Here is a 27,502-nt window from a genome sequence, read left to right on the forward strand (position 1 = left end):
TACTTAGTATACAATAAATATCATTTTATAAAATAGTTAAATATCTGAAAAGGTATCTTCTAAATACCGAATCAGTGCCAGTCAAGATTTCTCTAAGAAAATTAATAGGCTATTTAGGGTGCAGTTTATTCTGTAACTGTTGGCAAATCTTAATATTAATGGATTTGGCGAATTACTAACAGGACTCAAACTGTAAATTCCTCCCCTCTACTTCATACTATTGGCTTGGAAGTAGAAAAGTGGTTCCTATTTACATTTCTTACTTTCTGTACTTCTTTAGTGTAACCCAGCATTTCAAAAGTTGGGTGCCTGCAATGTGTCATATATCTTGCTAGTTCTCTTATGAATGTTATGTCACTTAATTCTCAAAATAGTACAGAGGGATGGTTTACAAATGAAAAAACTGAACTGGAGTAGTCACATAGCTAGTAATAAGGTGAGTCCACTCCTTATGATTCCAGAATCTTTTCATTATACCATATTCCTTATTTTATTTAAAAAGCCTTCCACCTTCACCATTATAATCTTGTCCTTTTCTCTCCTCCTGACTTTGGGTACTGCTACCCATCTGAAGTTTTGGCAGTTTTTTCTTTAGGATTCTTTGCCTGAAATTGGATGGGGCTCCTGGATCTGGATAAAGAAAGGGGGAAAAAAAAAAAAAAAAAAAAATATATATATATATATATATATATATATATATATATATATATATATATATATATATATTTTTTTTTTTTTTTTTTTTTTTTTTTAAACTGGGCATCATCCCCTACTAGAGTGATAATTCATTATCTTTGATATTAAAAAAAAAAGTTTATTCGCCCCTTCCAGTTACCCATACCTTTCTTATAAGTCACTTAGTTGCAGGCTTCATATATCGAGTCTGATTGTAGTTCAGGAAGGGTTATAGAACAAGGGCCTAGAATCCCTAGAAGTTTTACAAGGTTTATTGGTGTTTTTCTAAGGAAAATATTCATGGTGTTTATCAGAGTCTAATAGAAATCTGTGATCATTCTTCAAAAAGGTTTAAGAAATATAGGTGCCCTAGGATTTGCTTGCTAAGCAACCAAGAAGATACCAGACTCAGTTGGTTTTTCTTGGGCCTAAAAAGGTGTGTCCCTTTGATTTATTGGACCAAATTGAATACCACCACAATGCCCACTGTGAGCATACTTGTTTTCTTACAAAGAAACTAGAAGCCTTTTGCATGAAATTCGAGTATGGGGCTCGGCCCTTGCAGACCCTGCTTCATCCAGAAGGCCATTTGGCCCTCAGGTCTCCTTAGCATATTATGCTTTTATTATTATAGATGATCTACGATTTCAGCTTTTATTATTTTTTTATTTTTTGTTAATTCTCACCAGAGGATATTTTTTCCTTGATTTTTTTTTTAGAAAGAGTGGAAGGGAGGGGGAAAGACAAAGAGAAAAACATCTATGTAAAAGAGACACATCGATTGGTTGCCTCCCACTCATTTTTAGTTTTGAAAATTCAAATTATTTTGCTACTAAAGATTATAGCCTACTTAGTTTTATTTGTATTAACTTGACATAGATGCACTCTAAGCTGTACTTGGTAAACTCAATTTTATTTCCAAAAGAAAAATGCTGTTTTTAAAAGGAGGATATTACCGTAATAACAGTTTTAGAAGTCAGATAAGAATTCCTAAAGGAATTTGTTTTGGTAACAAAAGGGATGGTAACAAGCATCTCCCAAACATTGCCTCTGTAAATTAGTATTGCTATGTTGTTATAAACTGATAGCCAAATAAACATTTATTATAGATCTCCTCAAAGAAGAGATTAGGCAAATACTGTCTCTTTTGAGCAGTTCACCAAAGAAGGGTATCATGTAGTCCTATATGGCTAAATCAAAAATGGTTCTTAAGCCGAAACCCGTTTCTCCTGAGGCCTCTCTCCTTGGTTTGCAGGTGAGGTGACCTGCCCTCTTGCTGCCTCTTCACATTATCTTTTCTCTTTGTGAATGCTTCTTAGTGTCTCTTCATGTCTCCAAATTCCCTTTTCATAGAAGGATACTGATCATATTGGATTAGGGCCCACTCAGAGGCCTCGTTTTAAAAAATCTTTTCTTTTTTTCTTTTTCATTTTTTTTTAATATTGTGGGACTTTTTTTTTTTTTTTGGCATTGTTATTTTCTTAAATATATTTTATTGGTTTTTTACAGAGAGGAAGGGAGAGAGATAGAGAGCTAGAAACGTCGATGAGAGAGAAACATTGACCAGAAACATTGACCTCTTGCACACCCCCTACCAGGGATGTGCCCGCAACCAATGTACATGCCCTTGACTGGAATCGAACCCAGGACCTTTCAGTCTGTAGACTGACGCTCTACCACTGAGCCAAACTGGTTTCAGCTAAAAAAATCTTTTCAATTGAAATAGATTAATTGACGTACAACATAATGATTCAGTCCATATGCATTGCAAAGTGATCACAACAGTTTAGTTAACCTCCTTTACTTTACATGGTTACCAAAAGTATTATTTTTCTTGTGATGTATACTTTTAAGATCTACTCTCAGCAACTTTCAGGTATGCAGTATTATATTAACTGTAGTCACCATGCTTTATGGTATATCCCCATGACTTATTTGCTTTATAACTGGAAGTTTCTACCTTTTGATCCCCTCCTCTGGTTTCTCCTACCCAATCCCCAAACTTTTGCACTTTTAAAAAACTCCTTTTTTTCCAGAAGATTAGAAACCACTACTCTAAAGTTATTATTGGTGGTCTATAAGAGATTTGTCATAATCTGGGGTATAAAAGGGTTTTTGTTTGTTTGTTTATAATCTCTTAGTTTGGCCAAGCCGGTGTGGTTCAGTGTTTGAGCATTGACCAGGAGGACACGGTCAGGGCACATACTTGTGCTACGGGCTTTATCACCAGTATGGGGCATTCAAGAGGCAGCTGATCAATTATTCTCTCTCATCATTGATGTTTCTATCTCTCCCTCTCCCGTCCTCTCCGAAATCAATAAAAATATTAAAGGAAAAAAAGATGTCTTAGTTTTTATATTGCTTACCAAGTACTTGGTTACCAAGTACCGGAAAATGAAATACAGTATTCAGAAACAGTAAAATTCAGCATTTAGAAATATTTTTTTAATAAGTTTTTATTGTTCATATTATTACAAATGTTCCTTTCCCCCCCCCCCCCCCACCATTGCTCTCCTCCACCAGGTTCCCACCCCACCCTCTGCCCTTTTCCCACCTCCCATTGTCCTCATCCATAGGTGCACAGTTTATGTTCGGTCTCTTCCCACGCCCCCCTCTCTCCTTTTCCCCAAGAATCGTCAGTTCACTCCCCTTCCATACTGCTGATTCTATTATATTCAACAGTTACCAGTAAAAAATAAGTTTATAAATAGAAGACTTCTCAACAAAGAGGGAAAATAACTCTTACTGTAAATGCTTAAATACTTAGTGTTTTACTTTATTCAGTGCTAGAATTCTGGGTTTTATTTAGGGTCAAACTGATATGACAGGAAAATCCACAGAGATGATTAAAGGAGAATAAAATGACAAATTTTAGCATAGTATATAATTGTGATTATTTTTATGCATAAGGATTTGGAGCAGTTTACTATGCCAGTTATATTCATTAACTAAAAAGTGCTATTTTGTCAGTGTCCTGGGGCTAATTTATTATAAGAATTAATGAATGAGAATTTTGGCCTAAATACAACTGAAATGTTTACTGAAACTGGACCAAAGATGAGCATCCATGTAGAGGTTTAATCGTTTTTTATATTAATATCTCAGATAAAAGTTTTATAGTATTTTGATGTTTTGTATGATGGGAATTCTTGAAATTCTTGGGTCTCATAATAAACCACCATACATGCTTGTCCTCTAGGGAAATAATGTACTACTCACCATTCCAAAAGTTTCATTTTGCTCAAGAATCTACTGTATGAGTAAAAATAGACTCGTTTTATGCATAGGCCAAATCCTATACAGGAGTGGGCAAAAGTAAGTTTATTGATGACAAAGAACTCTGTATCTTTGAGTATAACAAATAGACTACAAGAATATGTAAATAATGAAGGCCAGCAATTCCAGCCACTTACAAGATAGTACATAAATGCACTGTAACATTGTGACATTCTTTTGAGTTAATAAAGCTATTGTAATCATCATAATCTGTTAAGTTCTTTTTCCATATGAACAACTATAAACCTACTTTTGCCCACACGGGCATATCAATATTTTGTTTTTAATTTATGTCTTTCATCACCATTACTTTTTAAATTACAAGTTATTCTGAGTTTTAATTCTATTGTTATCAATATAGCTTCTGGTGAGTAGTTTCATAATAGAATGTTGACTATTTACAGCTTTTAATTTTCATTTTAGGGTTTTCTTTTAAAATGTAGAATCTTCTAAGAAAAACTGAGGGGGAAAATTAAAATTATTTTAAAACTTATGAAAAAGTAGACTTCTCACTATGTTTGTGGGAGGATAATATGGTTTTTATTATACTTTCTGGGAGGTGGTCCAGCATCGCTAATAAATATGCTCATGCCATTCTAACAGTTCCACTTTTAGGAATGTGTCTTAAGGAAATGTTTGTGCACGCGCGCACGCACGCACGCACGCACGGCCCAGTGCACAAAATTCGTGCACAGATAAGGTCCCTAGTGGCCAGGGCCTCAAGGTCTCCCTTCCTCAGGCCGCCTGCCTAACCCGCCAATCTAATGGTTCCACCAGCTCCCAGGCACTGAGAGAGCATGGTGGCAGTCTCACTGCTGCCGCTGGTTGCCACCTACAAGGCCTGATTGCCCTGCCACTGCCTGGCTCCCAGGTGCTGAGGGAGCAGAGCAGCAGGGCATTGTGCCCCAACCCAGCTCCCTCAGCGCCTTGGAGCCCAGCACTGGCATGGTGATCAGATTGATGGGGTGATTGGGGCCCACCACCTGGTGACATAACTCTGGGGCTGCCAACTCACCTGCTCCACCATTCCGCCCGGGTCCCACTCTCATCTGGACCCATCAGGGCCTGCAGTGCCTCTGCTGCCAGTGCCACTTGCAAATGCCCACCATGTTATGCACCACCCCCTGGTGGTCAGCGAACGTCATAGCAAGCGGTCAAACTCCCAGCAGAACTCCAGTCAAGAGGACAATTTACATATTAGGCTTTTATTGTATATACACACACATGATTCAGCATTGTATATGTCATGGAAAATTAGCAACAATCTAAACATCCACCTGCAGAAGACTGACTTAAATTATGGTTGATCCATGGGATAAAATACTCTGCCATCATTTAAGAGGAAGAAGTAAATTTGTATAACTCCTTTGAATATAGAAAGATGTATAAGACATTACTAAATGTACAAACCAGATTACAGAACAGTAGGGTTATTTTAGTTTTGGATTATCTTTGGGAAATGGAATTATAAGGATTTCACTTTATGCTTTTGTGATGTTTAAATAATTTTTACAAGCAGTTTTTAAATAAGATTAATGATTCAGCTATTAGGAGATGAGGGGAATACGATTGTACATATCAGAATTATTAAACTTTAAATACCCTTATTACTATATACTTACCTACCTGGTCTGCCAAATAATCACAAAACATGTTTGGGTCAGGTTCTGTTCATCTGTGTTTTGCAGATTCTTGCAGCCCATTGTCCTTCATTCTTAATAGAATTTTCTATGAGACCAGTAAGTTTTGTCTAAATAGTTTAAGAGATTTATAAAATAATCTCTTTCCCTAAGAGACTCCTCTGTGTCACTGATAAACGATGGATGTTTTTGGGATTTTCTTTGTGGAGAGGGTGGTGTTTTCTTTTCAGAATGACTCATTAAATGTAAAGGCATATTTTAGGATTCTTTTTCCCCTTCATGGTTGTGAAAATGCAATACTTGGCTCATAGGCAAACCTAAAGAGTTTGCAAATTGTTTCTCTTCTCTGGATAAGAGAAATATCTTAAAATAGCACGTTAACATAGCTTTTATAAATAGTAGTTACTTTCTGATCGTTTGAATGAATGAATGAGTGAATGAATGCAGAAAAACTGGCAAGTCTAGATAATATAACTTCTAAAAGAGTCAAGAATTTTAATATGGACTTGTCCAACACAGCAATAATAATTGGTGTTGAATTTTACAGTATTTTAATTCAGATGTAGCTTTCTAAAATAAGTACTAATTATTTTAATAAACAGAACTATATATTAAATCCTAATTTTTTTCCTGAACTCTCTACCACTATGTTTGTGATTTCTTACAGTTAAAATATATGTAGTCTGTTTCTTCCATCTATAAAATAATAAATTAGACTTTACTCTTAAAACTCTAAATTTTTTATCAACTGAAGAAATTTTACCTGAACTACAGAAAGTATAACAGATATTAATGCCTCATAAATGTGCATAACCCACTTCTTCTAGAGTAAATCTGGTTCCCATTTCAATGTTTGAAAATGAAAGCAGTTTGGACAGAGGAGGCAAATGTAGAGGTATAAGAGGTTCTTTTCCTAGCTAGTCTGATTGTTTTTAAAGTATATGCTGTGGCTCCAAACATAGTAGGACAGAACCTTCAAAAAGTCTTGAGAAGATCACCTTTTAAAGAGGTAAATCAAAGTCCATGTCATTCAAATTGATTCTTGTTAAAAATAGTCTCTGCATCCTTGGTTAAGTTAGCAGTATATTGTATATGTATTTATCTGTTTTGAACGAGTTATAAGTAAAATATTTTTCTATGATGTCAACATAAAATAATTTAAAAGTGTAATATGTATTTAGCTTCATTATTTATGGCATATACTCTTGTCCTATCACCCCTCCCCTCCAAGTACAACTAAGTATGTCTTTCCTCCATAATATTGCCATTAATGAAATTTTTCATGATGAAAGAAATTCTTGCTATAGGCTATAAAATAGGGTTATTTTTTTTTTTAAACTGGGTTTTAATTGCCTCCTATTCTAGTCATTGGTTTGTTATACCAAGCCCAGTAGCCCCTAGAGGGAATATAAATTTAGGCAAAGTGACCAAGGGATAAACAAGTGTTGCAGAAGAGATTGGGAAAAAAGGAAAACTTTATCTTGGCTCTAAATTACTAAATCATGATATTTCTTTAGTCTCTTAATTTTTGCCCCAATGTTCCTCTTTTTTTCTTTTCAGCCCTGAACTTCTCTTACTCTGCCTGCATTAACTTGCTACAGATTGTAAGCCTAACTTAGAATTTGTATAATCCCAATTATATGGACTTTTCAACACATTTATTTCTTCTAATGCTTATTACTTATCTCACCTATACTGTTGGGTTTTGTTTGTTTGTTTCGTGTTTTCTATATATAGTCTTCTCACATTATTTTCTGTTGCAAGATTGAAATACACTCTGTTGAAGAAGAATGAAAAATAATTTTACTCATATTCATGTCGTTAGTAGCAGTTTATCTTTCTTCACATGTATTTAAAGACTACAAAGAGCAGTTTAAACTTGTATTTACTACAAACAATAGTCCCTACACACCTGAGTCAGCAGGACAGGTATTATCTTTTCTATTATACAGATGAGAAAACTGAGACTTTGAGACATTGCATAAGGCAGTGTCAGGATTCATAGAAATTTAGAGCAAGAAAAGATAAGAATATAATATAGCTGCCACATTAGTTCTCAAGCATGTTGGTCATGTAGATAAAATGCATTCATATATTTGTTGTATTTTTTTCTGTGATTTAAAAATTAAATTGAGAGTAATAATCATACCAAAAAACCTTCTTTTCCTATCTCATTTTTATCATGTTGTAAAGTTATTCAAAAGAAGGAAATTATAGAAGTATTTAAGAATAAATTCAACTTACATATATAACAAAATCAGAAATTGTATCTTAAAATTAGTGACTAAAGTTTTCTTTTAGTCCTAATTGAAAGTTTTTCTGGCATATTTTTTCTCTTCTCCTTAACCGAGTTAAATTAAAGATCTTTTATGGCTTCTATCTATCTGTTATTCTGTATATCTGTTAAGTTCATTATTTAATAGTTTAAATGTATAGGCAGGTTGGTCTGGATATGTTGATTTCAGGATATATTTTAGGTGCTTGTTTCTCGTGATTTTCAGTTTGAGGGTTATTGCTTAAGGGAAGAAATTTGGTTAATTGTAGCTAGTTGGAGTTTAGAGAACTGAAGTTTGCTGGATTCAGTCCTTAATTTAGTAAGTGAGAAAAAAATCCTAATGATTTTATAACTATACTGTATAAACAACCTGGTAAATCCCTGAAAAAGAAATGAGGCCTAGGAGATGAATAATCTATGGAGGATTTTAAATTGAGGATTTTTCTAAGCTAGATTCTAAAATAAAATAGTAAATTGTGGCTAGTAGGATGAAAATAGTTATTATCCTTCCTATAAGATCTGAAATAATATTGTTGCCCTTGAGAAAAGTAGGCATTACGGTGTAAAGATACTACTCAATCTACTTCTTTTGTCAGCCTAAGTAAGAAGAAATTTTCTGTTTTTCTTTAAGACATGCCTGTTTTTAACATAGAGTTTCATGTAATTTCAAAGATGTCTATAAAATATACCTTTGTGGGTTACATATTTGTCCTTATTTTGGGATCTCAAAATAAGGACAAATTGGGCTGTAGATTCCAGAGTGATTTTTATTTTTAGGAAAGCCATTACCTCCCAAAGGTTTTCTTAGGCAAGTGAGAAAAATAAGTGTAAAATTTCTATGTAAATACCTTGTTTATATGCTTGGAAAATTATATTCATAGTAGATATGGTCTCAGTGTTCTAATTAAAATTTAATAATGGATGATAGATATTGTAAAGCCAAAGGAATTAAAAGACAAGAGACATTTTGAGAAAATAGCTTGTTCATATATATCTATTTACTTACATGTTTTGTCAGAAACCAAAATTGGAGGAAGCAATTTGGCTTTTTATTGGTTTGTGAAATTGATCAGAGATTGCTCCTTGGCTTAGTTGCTGTCTGCATAGGCTATTAACAATTGTTTCTCTGGCAGCAGATCTTGTTCATCAGGATTGCATCATTTCTGGGAGAATGGCCAAGGTCCACAGCCTCAGTACAAAGACTGTCTGAAGCATATGAGGCCTGTTCTCTTTCTGAAGCAGCACTCCTCTTCCTGCCAGTCCTCTTCACAGGATTACTAAAGCAGACTTGTTCTGAATTTCCTTTCATTGAATTGGCTGTTTATTGGACTCTTGTCTCCCAGCTGCTTCCGGCTCACCTGGCTGATGCAATTTCTTTCTCTAAATCTCTGTTGGAATTATTCTTAAAACACTGTCTTCTGAGAGTAACCAGATAGATCACACAAGTCTTGTGCTTTCAGCAAGTCAAGTCATATAGAGAAGAGACTGTCATAATGACAAATACAAAGACTATTGACCATTTCTGAATACAGTTAAAAAGATAGGAATGATTATAAACTATTTCTGGCATGTTCAATTTATTAGCCTTTTCCCAAGAACCTGTGTGTAAAATGGTGACTTCTCAAAGGAGTAGTCAGTATTGGGAGGCAGGCTGATTCTGCTTCTGAATTCGAGAACATACTGGTATTTTGGTGGACTCTGACAGATTGTTCTGGAAATACTGAAATTGAAATGAAATTGAAATTGTGATGCATTCATTTTCCCCCTGCTGTGCACTCAGACTTACTGCTTTTTTTCCTTCTGTCATTTCTTACCTTTCTTATTTATTGCTGCTACAGGAGTCTACATCTGTTTTGGGTTCTTTATGTGTTTTTGTTGTTTCTTTTACTGTTACTTTTATCCTTTTATTATTATAATTCCTAATATTCTTTGTGAATTGTTTCTACAAAATGGTTTATTTTCCCATTTTTAATAAGTTGGAAATTCATAAGATAACGTAGAGTACATTTCCTCTCCTTGGTAACTAAAATACCATTAACAGCTTTTTCACTTCTGGATAATGTTAAATTTCACTTTTCCTCCAAAAAAGTCCTAGGTTATCACCTATTTATTTCCTTTCCCTTTTTTGGAGGGTAAAAAGTTGATTATGACTTTATTTGTCAATGTGTTTCTATTACAGAGTTGACCACAAATAGAAATTACTTCCATTTGTCAATCTTTTTCTATAGTAGGACAAGAAGATATAAGTGGGATGGAATGTGGATGGGGAAAGGAATAATATGAACTTATTGGATCATGGTAGATCCTTGTATGACTGGAGAGTAACTTTGACATTTGGTTAAAGAAAAGCCTCTGAATTTGGGAAGGGGTCAGTGGAGAAAAGAAATACTTACTGGGAGGGAGAAAAAGAAGGAATCCCTTGAGAAATGGGAGATACCATAATTCTAATTTGAAGGAAAGAGAAAGGAATATCCAGTGACATAATAAAATATTTACTACTCAAGTAAAAAAAGATGATTTCCCTTTCCATCTTATTGGGAAATGGGATGTAAAGAATAAATGATAAAAATAATAGCATCAGGGGACTCTTTTCTCCCCTCCCTATGTGGGAGTCTGTACTTGTTCTTCAATAAATCTCCATCTTTGCTATACAAAAACAAACAAACAAATTAAATAAATAATAGCACTAGAGCCCCAGCCAGATGGGTTAGTTAGTTGGTTGTAGCATCATCACATATACCAAAAAGGTTACAGATTTGATTCCTGGTCAGGGCATAAAGTAGATTGCTGGATTGATCCTCAGGTGCGGCCGGCCAGGAAGGGACTTCCGGAGGTTGGCCCCAAGGCGTGTCCAGCCCCTCTCACGCAGTCCCACGCTGCTGTCCACCTTCTAATTAATTTATTTTCAATGTGCACAAATCCATGCAGCAGGTCACTAGAAAGACGAAGTTTCTTTCTCCCTCACCATCTTCTTTCCTCTGTCTCTAAAATCAGTAAACATATCCTCAGGTGAGGATTGAAATAAATATATATAATGAGAGAGATCATAGGATGTAAACAAGGTGTTTCACAGACGTGAAACAAACATAATTACCTTTAAAATATTATTTCTGTAACCGAAATTGGTTTGGCTCAGTGGATAGAGCATCGACCTACGGACTGAAAGATCCCAGGTTCGATTCTGGTCAAGGGCATGTACCTTGGTTGTGGGCACATCCCCAGTGGGGGATATGCAGGAGGCAGCTGATTGATGATTCTCTCTCATCAATGTTTCTAACTCTGTCCTTCTCTCTTCCTCTCTGTAAGAAATCAGTAAAATATCTTTTAAAAATATATCTGTAGAATTCTATTCTGTGAGTCTTTCAATGTTATTTATTTCTATACTAATTTGTGTCTCAACTTTTTCTAGGTCTTCAGAGCTACTGACATAATTTTTTACACTTCATATTCAGAGGTCTATAAAAAAGTGACTTTGAGCCAAATGAATTATTTTAATTTGTTTGTATTTTGATGAATGATAAAATCATATATTGAGATAAGAATAGTCAAAATTAATTCAACAAATATTTCTTGGAAACCCATTATGTGTTAGGCACTTTTCTGGACATTGGAACTACAGCAGAGGATAAAAACATAAAAATCCCTATCCTCATAGAGTTTATACTTTAGTAGGGAGAGAGAGACAAATTAACAAGTAAGAAAAAGTATCTTAAATTTGTTTCAACTGGAGACAGTGTTAATTCTTCTCAATCTCTAGGACACATCTCCAAACTATGTGATAGATTAATAAATGCTATAACCACTAGGCTTAGTAAACTATGCTAGGAATCTGTTGTCTTGGCTTATAAAACTAGTGTCGTTATAAGAAAATATTACATATAGATCTGTTAAAAGTTCTTTATAATTAAAATCTTAATAGCTACATTTTGAAAAGTGTTATCTAAGGAAGGAATTGTCCTCAGAGTTACATGAGAAATTTGGATTTGCTACCTTTTTTTTTTTTTTTTTTTTTTTAATTAAGAAGCCCGGGTATTGAGAAGGCATTATAACCTATGATTGCTTTCATTAGAAGATTGGAAGAGTCATATAAAACTAGACAGAAGGAAAATCATATATAGAGATAAGAATAGTCAATTTATGAAAAGATAAATTCATAGTTAACAATGTTTCTTTTTTTTTCTAATATATTTTATTGATTTTTTACAGAGAGAAAGAGAGAAGGATAGAGAGTTAGAAACATCGATAAGAGAGAATCATAGATCAGTTACCTCCTGCACACCTCCTACTGGGGATGTGCCTGCAACCAAGGTACATGCCCTTGACTGGAATCGAACCTGGGACCTTTCAGTCTGCAGGCGGACGCCAAACCTATTTTGGCTAACAATGTTTCTTAAAGTTATTTCTCAACTATCAAAATTAGCTGGGGTGGGATTTCATTAAGGAATGTTTAATCATTCATTTATTAGGGAGATACCTGAAGTAATTTTTCCATCTTTTCCTTTTAGTATATATTTTAAAAATTATTCTCAGAAAAATAACAACTGTAAATGTAGATTTTATAAAGTTGAGGGTTTGTTGTTGTTGTTAATCCTCATCCAAGTATATTTTTCTCCTGATTTTAAGACAGAATGGAAGGGTGGGGGAGAGACAGGGTGAGAGAGAGACACAGAAACACATACATACACATCGGTTGGTTGCCTCCCCCTTGGGCCCTGACCAGGACTGGGGATCAAGCCTGTAACCAAGGTATTTGCCCTTGACTGGAATCAAATCCAAGACCCATCAGTCCACAGGCCAATGCTCCAACCATTGAGCCAAACAGGCTAGAGCTAAGTTGTTTTTATCTAAAAACCTACTTTGTTTATGGGCATATAATAGTGGCTGTGATAGAGGATTTTTGATGGTGCTGAGTAACTTTGTTGTTGTTCTTTACTGAAAATATAATACATAATTCAGATTTCTGTATTTGTCAAGGAAGGTATGGTTATTATCAGGCTCTATTTTTTATTATCGAGCCAGGCAGTTTGGGGGCTATTTTATTGTATTTTTAATTCAAATTATACTTTTTATTTATTATAATTATATAAATATAAAATTAGTGAAAGTTGAACCAACAATTCTCAGTATTTAATGTTATACCCTTTGGGATTATTTGATGTGTTCTCCTATCATTGTAGACTTTTATTTCAATTTTCCAGAGACTCTTAAGACCGTACTGCTTAAATCTCTGTATATATTATATTGTTGGGGAAAGGAAACATGTGTAAGACAGGCTCAAAGGCAAAAGGCTATATTAGTCACTTTTATGAGCTGTGAAGAAGCAATAGATACGAAGATTTTGCCCTTTCATTTTAGTCCCGAATCTTAGCATTATGTCACCTTCTGTTGAATAGAACCAGATCTATTACCACATCCATATTTGGAGAGTCCTAGATCCATTAGAGAGGTCAAGCTCTTGCAAAGTGTAGGTGCCAGAGAGGACTGTTCAATTGAGCATTCTAAAATGACATAAAAGAGAAATGCAATTTATGCGTTCTTAAAAATCTTGGCTTGATTCACTGTTTGCAACTGGGTTGTTTTTTTTAAAATATATTTTATTGATTTTTATACAGAGAGAAAGGGAGAGAGATAGAGAGTTAGAAACATCGATGAGAGAGAGTCATCGATCAGCTGCCTCTCGCACATCCCCTACCGGGGATATGCCTGCAACAATGGAAAATGCCCTTGACCGGAATCGAACCTGGGACCCTTCATTCCCCAAGCCGACGCTCTATCCAATGAGCCAAACCGGTCCCGGCTTGCAACTGGGTTTTTTTTTTACCCATATTAATTTGCTTCATATATCAAAATAAGATTGAAGCATCTCAGATTGTCTACCATTTAAAATATTAAATATTTTTCATGCCATATTTTTAAGTATAAATAATCATTTGAATTTTCTACCATCTTCATTTACCATTAATCAGTATATCAATCATGACTCTTTACAGTCTTCATTTTGCAGAAATCTTTATCAATCTGGGTCTTTTAACATGACTTCCCACATAAAATGCTTGTATTTCATCCTTTTAATTTTTTGTTGTATTTAATGTTTTGGGAGGGTTTTTTGTGGTGTGGTGTGGTGTGGTGTGTGTGTGTGTGTGTGTTTCCAGTATAAAACCATTCATGTAAAATCACACAAAGGAACCTTTTTTCCATTTGCGCCATACCTCCAAATACTTTAATCTACTTTTGCATTTTTACACTTAAGTAGTTTGTGAGTCTTTCTGTTCTCAAATTCCACTGGTTATGGTCACCAACTCTTAAGTATCATCACTGCTTTTCCATACAAAAGTTTCTGATCTTTATCATGAAGCTGTATTCTTTGTGGTCTATGTTTTTATTCATACTTTGCAATGGAAAATTTACCTCACAAATAGTTAAGATAAACTACATCTTCTCCCAAAATTACACTAAAAATAAAAATGGTTTTAAAAAGGAAAAGAAACCTGACTAGCATGACTCAGATTGAGGGTTGACCTGTGAACCAGGAGGTCATGGTTCAGTTTCTAGTTGGGGCACATGCCTGTGTGGTAGGCTCAATCCCTAGTGTGGGATGTGCAAGATGGCAGCCAATTAATGATTCTCTTTCATAATTGATGTTTCTCTCTCTTCTCCTCTCCTTCTATGAAATAAGTGAAAATATTTTTTTTTGAAGTAAAGTGTGTTCTATGACAAAAGAAGGCAGTAAGAAACAGCTTTGTCTAGTCAGAAACAAATTGATCACTTATCATATTAATTTGAAAGAAATAACATTGGCTGCTGGAAAAACTGCACTTATTTGTGGTGGGGCAGAGGGAGCAGGATTTAAATAAAGATTTTAAATTGTCAAAAAATTAGACTGACATTTCCATTAACCAACCTATATCTTTAAAATGGGTGGAAAAATAAAATAGAAATGAAAAGAAAGCATAACTTTTACTACTACATTCATGAAATGCATAGTAAACATGGGACAATGTGTAGGTCCCTTGCTATACTTACTTTATATTTATCCCTTTAAAGGACTTATTCAAAAAGTGGAAAAATATTTAGTAGCATTTAGGATAAATATAAAAAAACTATCTGGTTACTAGATATTTTCCTTTGCTATGGCAGGATTCCTCATGTCCATAACATGTTGGTTGAGGCTGTACAGCTCACCCCCACTCTCAGAGTGGCCAGTCTCCATTAATTGGACCCCGTGATTTCCACTTTCTGCTGTGTTGGACGTCATGAGCATTGCAATCCCTCTGGGAGTCACCACACCAGATACATCCTACTCAGATATGGCTGCTGGATCAGAGTAAGTGCTACTTCCTAACTAGTAGATGAATTACCAATTTGTGTGGAGACAACTTATGGGCATCTAATAAATATGTAGTATTTTTTAAATCCAAGCCTCGCCCACTGTAAATGACATGAGACCCTTTCTCCTGTAGAAACTGAATGTGGGAGGGAAAAAATTGGGGAGGAAGGTTTCTAAGTAAATTATTAAATGGGATGAAATTTGCAAAGTAGTAACTACATTTTTATTTGTTTTGATGGGTGGGAAAGATTGAAAGAAAGTAGGTGTCACTGCCTGCTTCTGTAGAATTGATGGATGGAGATAAAGAGGAGTTCTCTCCAACTGATTTTCCTTGAAGGCCTCTTCCTATGTACTTCTCATTATTCTAGAGTAAAGGGGCTAAAACTTTATATGGGCAGGTTACTTATACCTTATATGGGGCAGAAAACATGGAAAGTTAGTATCATCTGTTTTTTTATAATACTCATTGCCTAGAAAGAGGACCTTCAAAATCAGTGGTACCAAACTTTTTTTTCAGCTAAGAGCAGCTTTAGGAATTCAGAGTTTGTCGAAAAGTCCAATCCCTAAAATAGACTCTCAATTCTTGAAGAATTTAAATGCCAAATGGTAATGAAGGTAGGCCTTCGTTATAAAACTTTATATATTATTCTCAGTTTAAAAGATTTTAGCCTTTTGTATCCCTTCTCTTTTAAGTGTCCGAGATTCCCCCTGCTCACAGATTCCCCCTCTTGTCCTTTTACCTCCCTTGTACCCAATCTTCCTTGCTTACAGAAAGGAAGTGGAAGCCCCCTACCTTTCAAGACGAAGTGGCACTACACAAGGATGTGAAAGTCCAGCGAAAGAGACCCAAGGGGCCTAGGGGGCAGCACACCCCCAGAAGCCAAGTCTATTCCAGGCAGTACCAGGGATTAGGGTCTGGGCTGGAAAAATCCTGGTGTTTTGAATATGTTCAGGTCCAGTTCAGACTCTTGATCCCACAGCCACTTCTAGAGTGAGGTGGGTGTTGCTCTAATTCCCCTGTTTCTCTTGCCATTTTCACAGTCCCCGGGGACTCTCCCCTTCAGCCAAGAAAAGCAACTGTACTAGAACTATGGGTTCAACTGCATCCCTGATTCCTAGTAGTTTTCTTCCTTAACAATGAGAATATTAGTAAAGAGCATGTATATTTCTTCATAAAGCCACTTAGGATAACTTAACTGCTTAATGACTTCCTTAAAGAGGAAGACTTAAAATGAAGTTACTCTAAGCAGCAATGTATTACTATATTCTGGGGCAGTCTAGAATTTAACACAGTTTGGCCTTATTCCCGTATAAAATGAAAGATGGCGGGTGGGAGATAGAGAAGGGTGGATAGTTTTTCTTCCAGGGCTTTCCCTCCTCTCCCCGCCCCCCTTATTTATTTATTTATTTATTTATTTTTGCATGCCAAAGAGATTTCGTTATGCCAATAGCCAGGGTTTCCAATTTTATAACTATTTCCCAAGTAAGATAATTAAAAATATTCCTGTATTAGTTATTGGCTACATAATATTAATACATTTTTATAAAATTAGCCATTAGCCTGTTATATGGATTGACTAGCAAACTATATAGCTAGACAGCATTAACATTTGTGAGAAATATTAATAAAAAAGATTAAATCAATGAGTTTGGGATAAGTGAATAAGAAAAATAACAAAAACAGTTATTCTTAAAACTGGTGTTTTTCCCAGAGTGCACAGATGACTGCCCATAAATGTTGCTAGGGAGTCCAGAAGTAATTGCAGAAAGAAAAAATACTTATGGCATAAAAAATTTGCCTACAATGTTTCTGTTTTCTGAGACATTTCATTCACAATCTCCAGTCAGATTTTTGATAGTGCGATCATAACTAATTACACAATTATTTGTTTGATATTTCGACAAAGCAAGAGAATGTCAACAAATTGCTTATATGCCATTCTATTAAATTATGCCTATTTTAATGCTTCATCATGCATATTTTACTGTCATGCATATTCCACTAATCTAGGCACTGGTATGAAGATTAAATCTGGTATGAAGGGCAAAATACTCAACCAAGAAAAAGACCTAGATTTTACCTCATGCTTTTTTTAATGCTGAAAGCAACATTATGCATTATCCATGTTTCATATATTTGTAGGGGGGGAAATCTAGATAGAACAAATGAAGAAAAGATTTTTCTGAATGTACAGTCTTGCCATAAATGAACTTCAGACATTTCCCAAGAGGTAGCATTATAGCAGCAGATTGTATATTGTACTTAGAACACAGGTGATAGAGTGTATCTAGTGTAAGCATGGGTTCTGTATATGTGCCCAACTGTCATTTCAAACATAAGGGGCGAAAGGCTATAGTTACCTTTGCATTAAATGTTTGGCTAATAAAGAGATGCAGTCCTAACACTATAAGTTATAATCCATTTAAATTATAGATAAAATCTGATATATATGTCAAGGAATATCCTAAGAAATACCCTATATTTACCTGTCAACATGTAACTGTATTGAATCACTAACCAGTATGGGAATTAGAAAGTTTCCTCATCAAAAGATATGGGCTTAAATTTTAGTATTTGGCATGCATAGCAATATATTAAATGCTGTGCTTGACGAGAAAGTATTGTGTAATGGGGTGGCCTTTTAACCTCCAAAACATACATTTTATTTTTATTCCCTAGACTTGCACATGAATTGCATATGTTCATATTTACCCAGTTTGGAGATGGGTAAGGTACAACCAACATAGTTACATCTCCATGGCCATCTTTTATTTCATGTCACTTTCCTTCTTCCTACCCCCACCCCACCCCACCCCCCACCTACCAAAAAAAAACAAAACTACACAGGTCATTCCTAATAAATAGCTGTCATGTTTCACCCCATGTGTTCAATGGTACAAAATCTCTTATGTAAATATGTACAGCTCTTTGGAATACTTGTTTATAAGTAAATTAACAACGTTGTATAAAATTTCTTTCTCTTGACTTTCCATCATAGAAACTAAATTCTACCTTCATTTTATTAATGCTTGCCTATCTTTGGTTTCATTTAGGAAACCCCACCTGTTTCCTAATATTCAGAGCTGATTGCCTCCCAAAGAGCCATATTCAGATCATCTTTTTCAAGAGTATACTGACGTGCATTCTTGATTTATTCCCTCCCAGTTCCCATCTTGCAGACACTCTTTTAAAGTAATAAAATGCATGCACTTCACTAACAGAGAATACTTTCCTATGTCTAAAGTTCTTCTTTACCTAGAAATTACCTTTGCTGTTATTAATAAGATCCCTTCTCACAGTTTTGGAGCATATGATTGGGTGAGTTGGATACATATGTCAGAATTTTCTTTTATCCCTCACTTCTCAGCTGACATTGTGCCACATTGAACCTCACATTTTATTCCTGCCAAGTACTATATATTGTGTATTTTTAATATATTGAAATAAACATATTACTTGCGGCAAATAGTATGCACTATTTGATTCCCTAAAAAAAACGCTTTGATCTCTAAGGCTGAGTTATACATGGTGTCCTTGGAGTTTCAAATTTGTGTGAGTCTCTGTTCTGGTTAATTTAAATGACAGGTAATCTGTTATTCAGTTCTGCAAAGTCATACAATTGCATTAATTATCTTTCAAAATTCTGCCAAACCTAACTACTAAAGTTCTTTTTTCCCCTAATACTCACATTTTATCCTTTACCACCTATGCCTTTTTATTACCAAGTAAAGGATTACATTGAATTTCTAAATTTGAACACATTTATAATTCTTTTATATTAATAAATTGAACTGTTTATTTTCCACTCAAGGAGGGGTACTAAAAGATACTGAATCACGCTTTCACTAAGCCTGATTAAGATTTCATATAATTTTCTTTAAAGGTAGAATGTTATCCTGGTTTATAAACCAGTTAGGCAGAGTAGAATGACCACAAGCTTTGGAGTCGGACATTGTCTTGAATCCTGGCTCTGTGTAAACTCATACCTGTTTACCCTTCTATAAATAAGGGGTTCTATTTACCATGTTTAGTAGTTGTAGAGTAATGAATTAATATAAATATATACAGTACCTAGAAAATAATGGGAAATTCAAATTGGTAGTCACTCTTGCTGTTGTCATTAGACTAACAAAACATCTCAGTAGAGTTTTGATTATTTTGAAGTTCTATTTATCATGCAGCTGTAAGATAATTGTGTCCTTGATATGCTTGCATGTCATTGGTGGATGAGAAGTTATTAATCTAATATTTGAAAGGTGTTTGGGGGTTCATCAAGATGAGAGGTATAAATATAAGATGCCATTGTTTTTACCTGTACTTTCTTCAGGGTATCCAGTCTTGGTAGTGAATGGAAGAGGGCCTGGTCCCTGGGGCAGTGCAGAAGGCACTTTCATCATCTCACTCACTGCAAATGTCATGTGAGGTTTCATGGAAGTATTAAGAGATCCAATTAAGAAGAATAGTTCTGAGTCTAAAGCAGCCCAGAGTGGCTTCTCTAGGGGAAACTCCCTGCTCAGCTGGTACGTTTGTGTTTGTCATTAGGGACACCTTGTATCCCAGGTGCCTGCCTTAAGACATCTGCCTGTACTGGCTTCATGTTGCACACAAATCCACATTTAATAACACTCGTAGTGTTATTTATAGGCTTAGTTGTGTTAATCAGATTATTTCACTGAGTTCTTTATTCTAGTAGCTGGTGGTTGTGGAAAGAGGAGGGGTTGAATGGGAAGTTAAGTTTGAGTTTAAGGGAAGATTAGGTGTTATGCTATCATGCATTGCTTTTCGCCTTTGTGCAGCCCTGAATCTGTGGAGGCTAGTCCAGCAGTTAATGAGAAGAGCGTGTATTCCACTCATAATTATGGGACCACTCAGAGGCATGGGTGTCGAGGACTGCCTTATGCTGTGAGTATGCATTTGTTTCTCTCCAAAGCAGTGATCTTCCTGGAGTATAATCCATTCTTATACATTGTGACTTTCTTGCAATGTTTATATGCAGCATGACGAAGTTGCCCCTTTTGCACTTCCCTGCCTCCAGCGGACGTCTAGCCCTGCATCATTGTTCTTGTTTTTATGTCCCAGTTGACCTTGGCATTTTGTTTTATCACTTTCCTGGTTGAAGCCAAAAAACGAAGGGTACTACTTTCTTCTTTCTTTCCATATGTACCATACTTTAGGGGAGAGAGGGGCCAGTGTTTGGACACTGTTGATTTAAAAAATCTTATTTTCAGGATCATAATTACGGAGCCCCTCCTCCTCCGACACCTCCTGCTTCTCCCCCTGTCCAGACGATCATCCCTCGTTCTGACCTGAATGGCCTGCCGTCGCCCGTAGAGGAACGCTGTGGAGACAGCCCGAACTCTGAAGGAGAGACTGTTCCTACCTGGTGTCCTTGTGGTCTTTCTCAGGATGGCTTCCTTCTCAACTGTGACAAGTGCAGGTAAGATCATGTCCCATCTGAATTCAAGCCTGGGTTGCTGGGATTAGGGTTTCTTATTAGTAGGGAAAAGCTCAAAGTATTCTTTCTTGTGTTTGTTAATGTAGATGATTCCTTAGTGCTCCTTGGCTCGAATTCTCTGCACTAGGTGAGAATTGCTGACAACAAGGAATGAGAGATTGATGTTAAAGCTATTGAATTTGATATGAAATTTAATGTCCTGGAAACTTTTGGTAGGTGGGAGGAAGGGGGTAGTGTATACAGAGACACATCTCCCATATGTGTAATGACGTGCTGCATGCTGTTGGAAGGACTACTTTAAGTTTATTTTCCATCTTTAGGGGAATGAGCAGGGGGAAGGTTATTAGACTTCATCGGCGGAAGCAGGACAACATATCAGGTGAGTGGAAGATGGGTTATGCCCATATTTTGATATAAAATATTTTATATTTTAAATATTTGTCTAAACCCCTTCTGTAAGTTCCCATGTTCCCTAACTCATTTCACGGAAAGAGAGAGAAGTCCTCTGAAGACCACTATGTAATTCTTAATGTACATAAATGACATTTTGCCCTGTAGCAATCAAAATATTTCTTGTGAGCACAGAAAATCAGATCCTTTTTCTATGTTACCTACTAAAACAATGGAGCTTTGGGACTGATTATAAGGGGAGAAATACATACAATATAGAACAGTTTATTTGCTTACTATTTTCAAATGGAAGGTAGGTATTTATGTTGTTCTACAGATAGATTTAGTAGTAGAAGTAATGACTTACTGGATTATGGAATAAATCTAACAGAATAAGCTGCTTTAATATGCTTTTTAAGTGAACTATGAAATAACCTTTTTTTTTTTTTCTTCAGGTGGGGACAGCAGTGCAACAGAAAGCTGGGATGAGGAGCTTTCTCCTTCCACTGTGTTGTATACAGCAACACAGCACACACCTACAAGCATCACCTTAACTGTTAGAAGAACCAAACCCAAGAAGCGGAAAAAGAGTCCAGAAAAGGGTCGTGCAGCACCAAAGACAAAGAAAACCAAGGTATGGAGGGTAAAGTATCCTAAATAGAAGTATGTCTGAAATAGCTCAAATTTTGGACCAAGAATGCACCAAAATTCTTTTAAGAATTTGATCCAGATGTTTGAAGGGCCACTTTTGCTCTACTTGCAAAAATCGGCTAATCTGTTGTCAACATGTAGACCAACCTCTCTTCTGCCACTCCATACCATCACAACTGGCACAAAGTTTCTTCTCCAAGCCCCATCCCAGGTATGAAATCCTACCCCCAACCGGTAGCAAGCCCATATGTGTTACAGCCTCCAGTCTAGGCTTCCACTATCCTTACAGTATCTCCCTGCCTCCTCAGCTCAAAGTAGTCTGAAATTCTTGTCCTGGTACATGCCTACTTCATGTCATTGGATTGATTTATTTCCTTGTTTCAAAAAATTAGGAAATGTCTCTTGAATGGTCTAGGCTTCCTCAGTGTTGTGGTCACTTTCCTATATTCTAGGAGAAACCTCTTCTGTTTTGTGTTCTTTCTTCCCCATCATGGCAACTTTGTTGCTCCTAGGTGACTTGCCCATCCCTTGCTAAGGGGATTGGTCTTTGTTTCCTTCTTAATTTCAAAACTGGTAAATCTGCCACCTTACTTAATGTTTTAATTTACTTTTTCTTTTAGTGTCAGGTGTGTTTATAGGATTTAAGTGATGCATGCTCTTCCCTGTTAATTACCTAGTTTCACAGAGGGAAGTCCTGGAGTTAGCCACAGGGTTCATTCTCCTTGACCTCCCCCTATTCTTGATAATAGTGTGGGGATTCAATTATATTTGTTACCTAGGAAAAGGGGACAGGCTAGAACACTAGTTCTGGCCTTAGTTTTAGTCTCAGATAGGTATAACTGTCATTCTTGGTACCAAGTTTTGTTTTGTTCTACTTGTTTTCCTCTTTGGGATAGGCATTTCGAGAGGGATCCCGGAAGTCCTTGCGGATGAAGGTAAGGGGTATTCTTCCCTGATGCTGTGTTTTACTTCACTGTGATCTTGCATTTTGGTTAGCTTCTTTCCTGACATTGATGGTCTTAGAATCTTGGATTCTACTTTTTGTTAGTTTGTAATTGTTACCATTGGTTTTCATAGAGCATTTCTCTAAAGTAGATTTTCTTGGCCATTTTCTGAAATATTTTCTCTTTCTGTAATGAGCTTTCATTTGTTGGTTTTTCATTAGCTGCTTTTCTAGGGATAAGTGGCATTTTGCCAAATAAAATAGAGCGGATATGTTCTGTTATTGTGTTTGGCCTCAACCTCAGGACTGAGGTTTTTCTGGTAAAATAAGATCTCTTGTGTACCGACGACCCTAGGACCATATGGGCTTTAGTTGGAAGGATAGTTTTCATCAGTAGGAAAGTGGTGTTTATTGATAGGATCTACTCTTATTGGAATTACTTACATTTGAACTGTTTTCTTTTGGCATATTTATTTGATATAGAAGATTCTGATGGGCTGATGTGTTTCTTTTCTTCGGTTATCAAATAAAAGAGCTTATGAGGCATGATTTTGGATAACAGAGAATATAGAAATTATATGCAATGGACTTTAGGTACTGTGTGACAAAAACAGAATTTGCCCAGACGAGATTTGATTGTACTATCTGGTATTTCCCTATAAGTATTCATATCCCTAAATATGTAAGTGATAAAAAAGCAGAATCTTTCCTGTTGACAATTATATGGGGAAAACATTAAAATATTTTAGTGAAGATAAGCTTTATTAAGATATATATGTGTGTGTGTGAAGAGATGGGCAGAAGACTTAGAGCCCAAGAGCATCAGAGTCTTGAGATACCTTAGAACACAACTTAATTATCTCCTTCAAGGGGCCAAGTTTGCTTTAACTGCCCCTTTATTTTTGTCCCCTTTGCTTTCAGAGAGCCTTTAAATAGAATTATAGAACAGACAAAGGCTTATCCTAGCTGTTAAGCCCTTTTCTATTTTATCAGCTACTATAATTTGTCTTTAGAAATTTGAAATGTTTTGAAAGCTGTTGACCAACTCTCCAGAAAAGTACACATAAACCCCAAATATTGCTTGTTATTTCAACATGTTGACACATAGTCCCATAAACTTAATAAAATTTAGTCAATAAAAAAATACTAGTTAGTTTATTTTAATTCTCATACCAGAATTTTAAGTTGAGTTGCAAATTTTGTACTCAGAATTCATTATTAGTAAGAACTTCACCAAAGATCTGGGTGATAGCTGTAAGAATAGGAAGAAGCTATCATTTGGATTTTTAATCCCAAAGTCAGGCACTTCCCTACTTGGAGACTACTCAAAATTTCTCAACTTTGACACTACTGACATTTTGAACCTAGAAATTCTTAGGCTGTTGAAGGGAGCTGTTTTTTGCATTGTAGGCTATTTAACAACATCTTTGGCATCTTATCACATCTACACAGGTGTGATAATAAAAAATGACTTCAAATATTATCAAATGTCTCCTTATGGGCAAATTACCTCTGGTTGAGAACCACTGTTCTCAACCTACTGAGATAGGATGTTCAATACCCAAAAGAATGGGACAGCAGATTAGACAGAGTTGTATTAATAAAATACATATGATACTGTGGCAAAGGCTTCCCATATACATCGAGTTTAATAAGTCAAAAGTTTAGTGATCTCTACTGGTTGCATAAACTTGAGAATACTGTTTGGGCATCCATAATCCTCAGTCTTATAAGCAAGCACCCTTAAGTCTTAGGTTTTGCACTTTTTTTTTTTTCTTTCTTTTTCTTTTCCTCAGCTGTTACTGACATCTCAAGCAGATAATATTCTGTTCTCAGTGTATTGGTCTTAGATGTTTCTTAGATCCTTTGTTTGTTGTTCCATCTCTTGGACTCTAGCATGAAATGTAAAAAAACAATCGTATTGATATTTTCCTTTTCCTTTCATGGGGAAAGAATGGTAGATGACAGTCAATTAAAATAAGTGACACAAATATGAAAAAAAGCAATTGTTACAGTAGGTATAAATGTTTTCTATATTATTCATAGAAAGTATATTTAATTTTCTTATGCCTGTTTTTGCAAGTTTTAGTGTAGACATTATTTATGAGTAGCTTTGTTACTATACTGTCTTTTCCTTCTAATCATCACTAATATGTCATTATCACAGTTGTTTGTTTTGTTTTCTGATGGCACCTTAAGTCTTGAGCTCCAGAGAGGAGAGTATGTGTCAGACTTAAACTCGGTCTCTGTAGCTTAAGCACACAAAAAACTCTGTTTAGGATAATGTTTATGTAATATAACAATATTTTCTTAGTTCTGTCACCATAGAGGGCAATGGTTTTCCCTGGAGAAGTATAGTAAAGTACCTCTCAGCATTTTCCAAACTCTGCCTACCCACCTCTTCTTCTCACCTTAGCTCTTCAGTGTGGCTATTGAAACTGTTGAAAATAGAGTGTTAGAAAGATACACTCCAGAATGATAGCTTTTTTTATGGGAAATGAGATGAAGGGTTATTTATTTATTTGGGTCACATGTATATTTCAAGTGAACATGTAATAATTGTATAATGAATATAAGTCATACAACAAAAACGTTCTCCTAGAGAGAAGTGAAATACTATCAGTTTGGGCTGGCACACTAATGGAGATGTCCAAGAAATTCTGAAATTTAAGTGATACGATATTTGAGAGGTCTCTTGTTCATTTTCATGAAAATTTTCTTCTTAACTTGATTTTTATTACTTAAAAATGATCATAAAACCACAGTGATGGGATAGAACTGTGATCCAGAGTAATTTCTCACTTTAGAAATGAGTAAATTAAGCTTTTTTAAGATGTTTAAGGCTTCGCTGCTCATTGGTAATGAAACCATTCTAGAAGCCAAATCCCCTGACTCCCAGGCATTACTCTTTTATTCCACACCAACTGCCAGTTAAAAACAAATTTTCTGAGACTCAGCCTCTTTCCCCCTCTCCAATTTTTATTCATGGACTCTGCTAACCTACCTACTTTGTTCTTTACAGAATTCTCCTTCTGAAGCACAGAATTTAGATGAGAATACAACTGAGGGATGGGAAAATCGGATAAGACTATGGACTGATGAGTATGAAGAAGCTTTCACTAATCAGTACAGTGCAGATGTACAGAATGCCCTTGAACAACATCTACATTCTAGCAAGGAATTTGTGGGCAAACCTGCTATTTTAGACACTATCAATAAGACTGAATTGGCCTGCAATAATACAGTTATTGGTTCCCAAATGCAGGTAAGGATAAAAGGATTGATGGCTCAAAGTAGTTGATTTTTAAGAACTCAGGAAGAGGGTTTATATTGGAATTACCAAATCTTTCAAATTTACAAGGACTTAGAATAACAAAATAGCTAGATACTGAGCATCTTTAACCAAAAGCAGGTTATACTTGCCCTAGCTGATTTTTTCAGTGGTTAAGAGTGTCGACCCGCCAACCAAATGGTCGCATGTTTGATTTTTGGCAAGGGCACACACCTCAGCTACAGGCTGGATCCCTGGCACCAGTCGGGGCACATGTAGGAGGCACCCAATCAATGTGTGTCTCACATTGATATTCCTCTCTCTTGTCTCCTCCTCTCTCCCTTCCACTCTCTCTAAAAATGAGCCCGGTGGGCATGGCTCAGTGGTTGCTTGTCCACCTATGAGCCAGGGGGTCATGGTTCAATTCCTGGTCAGGGCACATGCCCAAGTTGTAGGTTCTGTTCCCGGTATGAGGCATGCAGGAGGCAGCCAATCAGTGATTCTCTCTCATCATTGATGTTTCAATCTCTCTCTCCCTCTCCCTCTTTGAAATCAATAAAAAATATGTTTTTAAACAGTCAGTAGTGGTGGGGGGAGTTATAGTAACTGGACACTATTCAGTTACTTATTTTTAGACTATCTTTATTAATTTAAAATATATATTAAGATAGGAAATTTTATACAGCCTTAGTAGAAAGTATTAAGCTTATTAGAAAGCTAAGCTCTCTTCCTCCCCCCTCTCCATTCTTATATTAGATATAGACCACTGAAATCTTAATTATGCATTTTTCTTGGATTTTAAAAAATATTTCACTGATTTCAGAGAGGAAGGGAGAGACAGAGAAAGAAAGATCAGTGGTGAGATAGAATCATTAACTGGCTACTTCCCTACAAGCTCCCTACCAGAGAAGAACCCAGAACACGTGCCCTGACGGGGAATCAAACCGTGACCTCCTGGTTCATAGATCAATGCTCAACCACTTAGCCCCTCTGGCCAGACTTGTATCTTTTCTTGATGTCATTGGGCCTGAATTAAGCTGTGAAGGTGTGAGGTAATGTGGCAGGTTCGTTTCCTAGAAATACCTTTCATGAACTCAAAAATTTCTAGCTGGTTTGGCTCAGTGGATAGAACATCAGCCTGCAGACTGAAGGGTTCTGGGTTCAATTCCAGTCAAGGGCACATGCCCAGGTTGCAGGCTTAATCCCCTGTTCAGGTCTCTCTCATTATTGATGTTTCTCTCTCTTCCTCTCCCTTCTCTAAAAACCAATAAAAATATATAGGGGAAAAATTCTGATCATTGAGCTAAATAGTATTTCCTCAGTTAGGAAATATTATTGTCCACACTGGAGGCCCAGTGCACGAAATTTGAGTTCTGGGGTGGGGGGGTGGGGGGATTCCTCAGCCCAATCTGTGCCCTCTTGTAGTACGGGATCCCTTGCTCCTTACCACCTCCCTGCTTGCCATTCCTTAGTGCAGCCATGCAAGTGGAGAGGCTCCCGCCACCACCACCGCACTCACCAGCTGTGAGCCTGGCTCCTGGCTGAGCAGCATTCCCCCTGTGGGAACGCACTGACCACCAAGGGTCAGCTCCTTCGTT

General features: G+C 36.1%; 1 protein-coding gene across 24 annotated transcripts in view; it reads left to right on the top strand.

The window, feature by feature from the left end:
• SETD5 (SET domain containing 5) overlaps positions 1-27,502 on the top strand; it is an 85,093-nt gene that overhangs the window by 18,286 nt on the left and 39,305 nt on the right. For 2 of the 24 annotated variants that reach the window (XM_045579124.1, XM_045579130.1), the window contains exons 2-12: positions 11,276-11,332; positions 15,004-15,190; positions 15,965-16,189; positions 19,522-19,714; positions 19,991-20,096; positions 20,423-20,631; positions 20,970-21,028; positions 21,495-21,673; positions 21,758-21,901; positions 22,587-22,625; positions 25,656-25,898. In XM_045579124.1, coding sequence (XP_045435080.1) covers positions 19,623-19,714; positions 19,991-20,096; positions 20,423-20,631; positions 20,970-21,028; positions 21,495-21,673; positions 21,758-21,901; positions 22,587-22,625; positions 25,656-25,898 — 1,071 coding nt within the window. In that variant the 5' untranslated portion in view covers positions 11,276-11,332; positions 15,004-15,190; positions 15,965-16,189; positions 19,522-19,622. Of the gene's footprint in view, positions 1-11,275; positions 11,333-11,458; positions 11,561-15,003; positions 15,191-15,964; positions 16,190-19,521; positions 19,715-19,990; positions 20,097-20,190; positions 20,328-20,422; positions 20,632-20,735; positions 20,777-20,969; positions 21,029-21,494; positions 21,674-21,757; positions 21,902-22,586; positions 22,626-25,655; positions 25,899-27,502 lie in introns of those variants that run through there. The other 22 variants (XM_036430990.2, XM_036430997.2, XM_045579134.1 and 19 more) reach the window with 20 other exon arrangements.

The sequence above is a fragment of the Pipistrellus kuhlii genome, unplaced genomic scaffold, assembly GCF_014108245.1.
Source record: "Pipistrellus kuhlii isolate mPipKuh1 unplaced genomic scaffold, mPipKuh1.p scaffold_m20_p_11, whole genome shotgun sequence".
Taxonomy (NCBI): Eukaryota; Metazoa; Chordata; class Mammalia; order Chiroptera; family Vespertilionidae; genus Pipistrellus; species Pipistrellus kuhlii.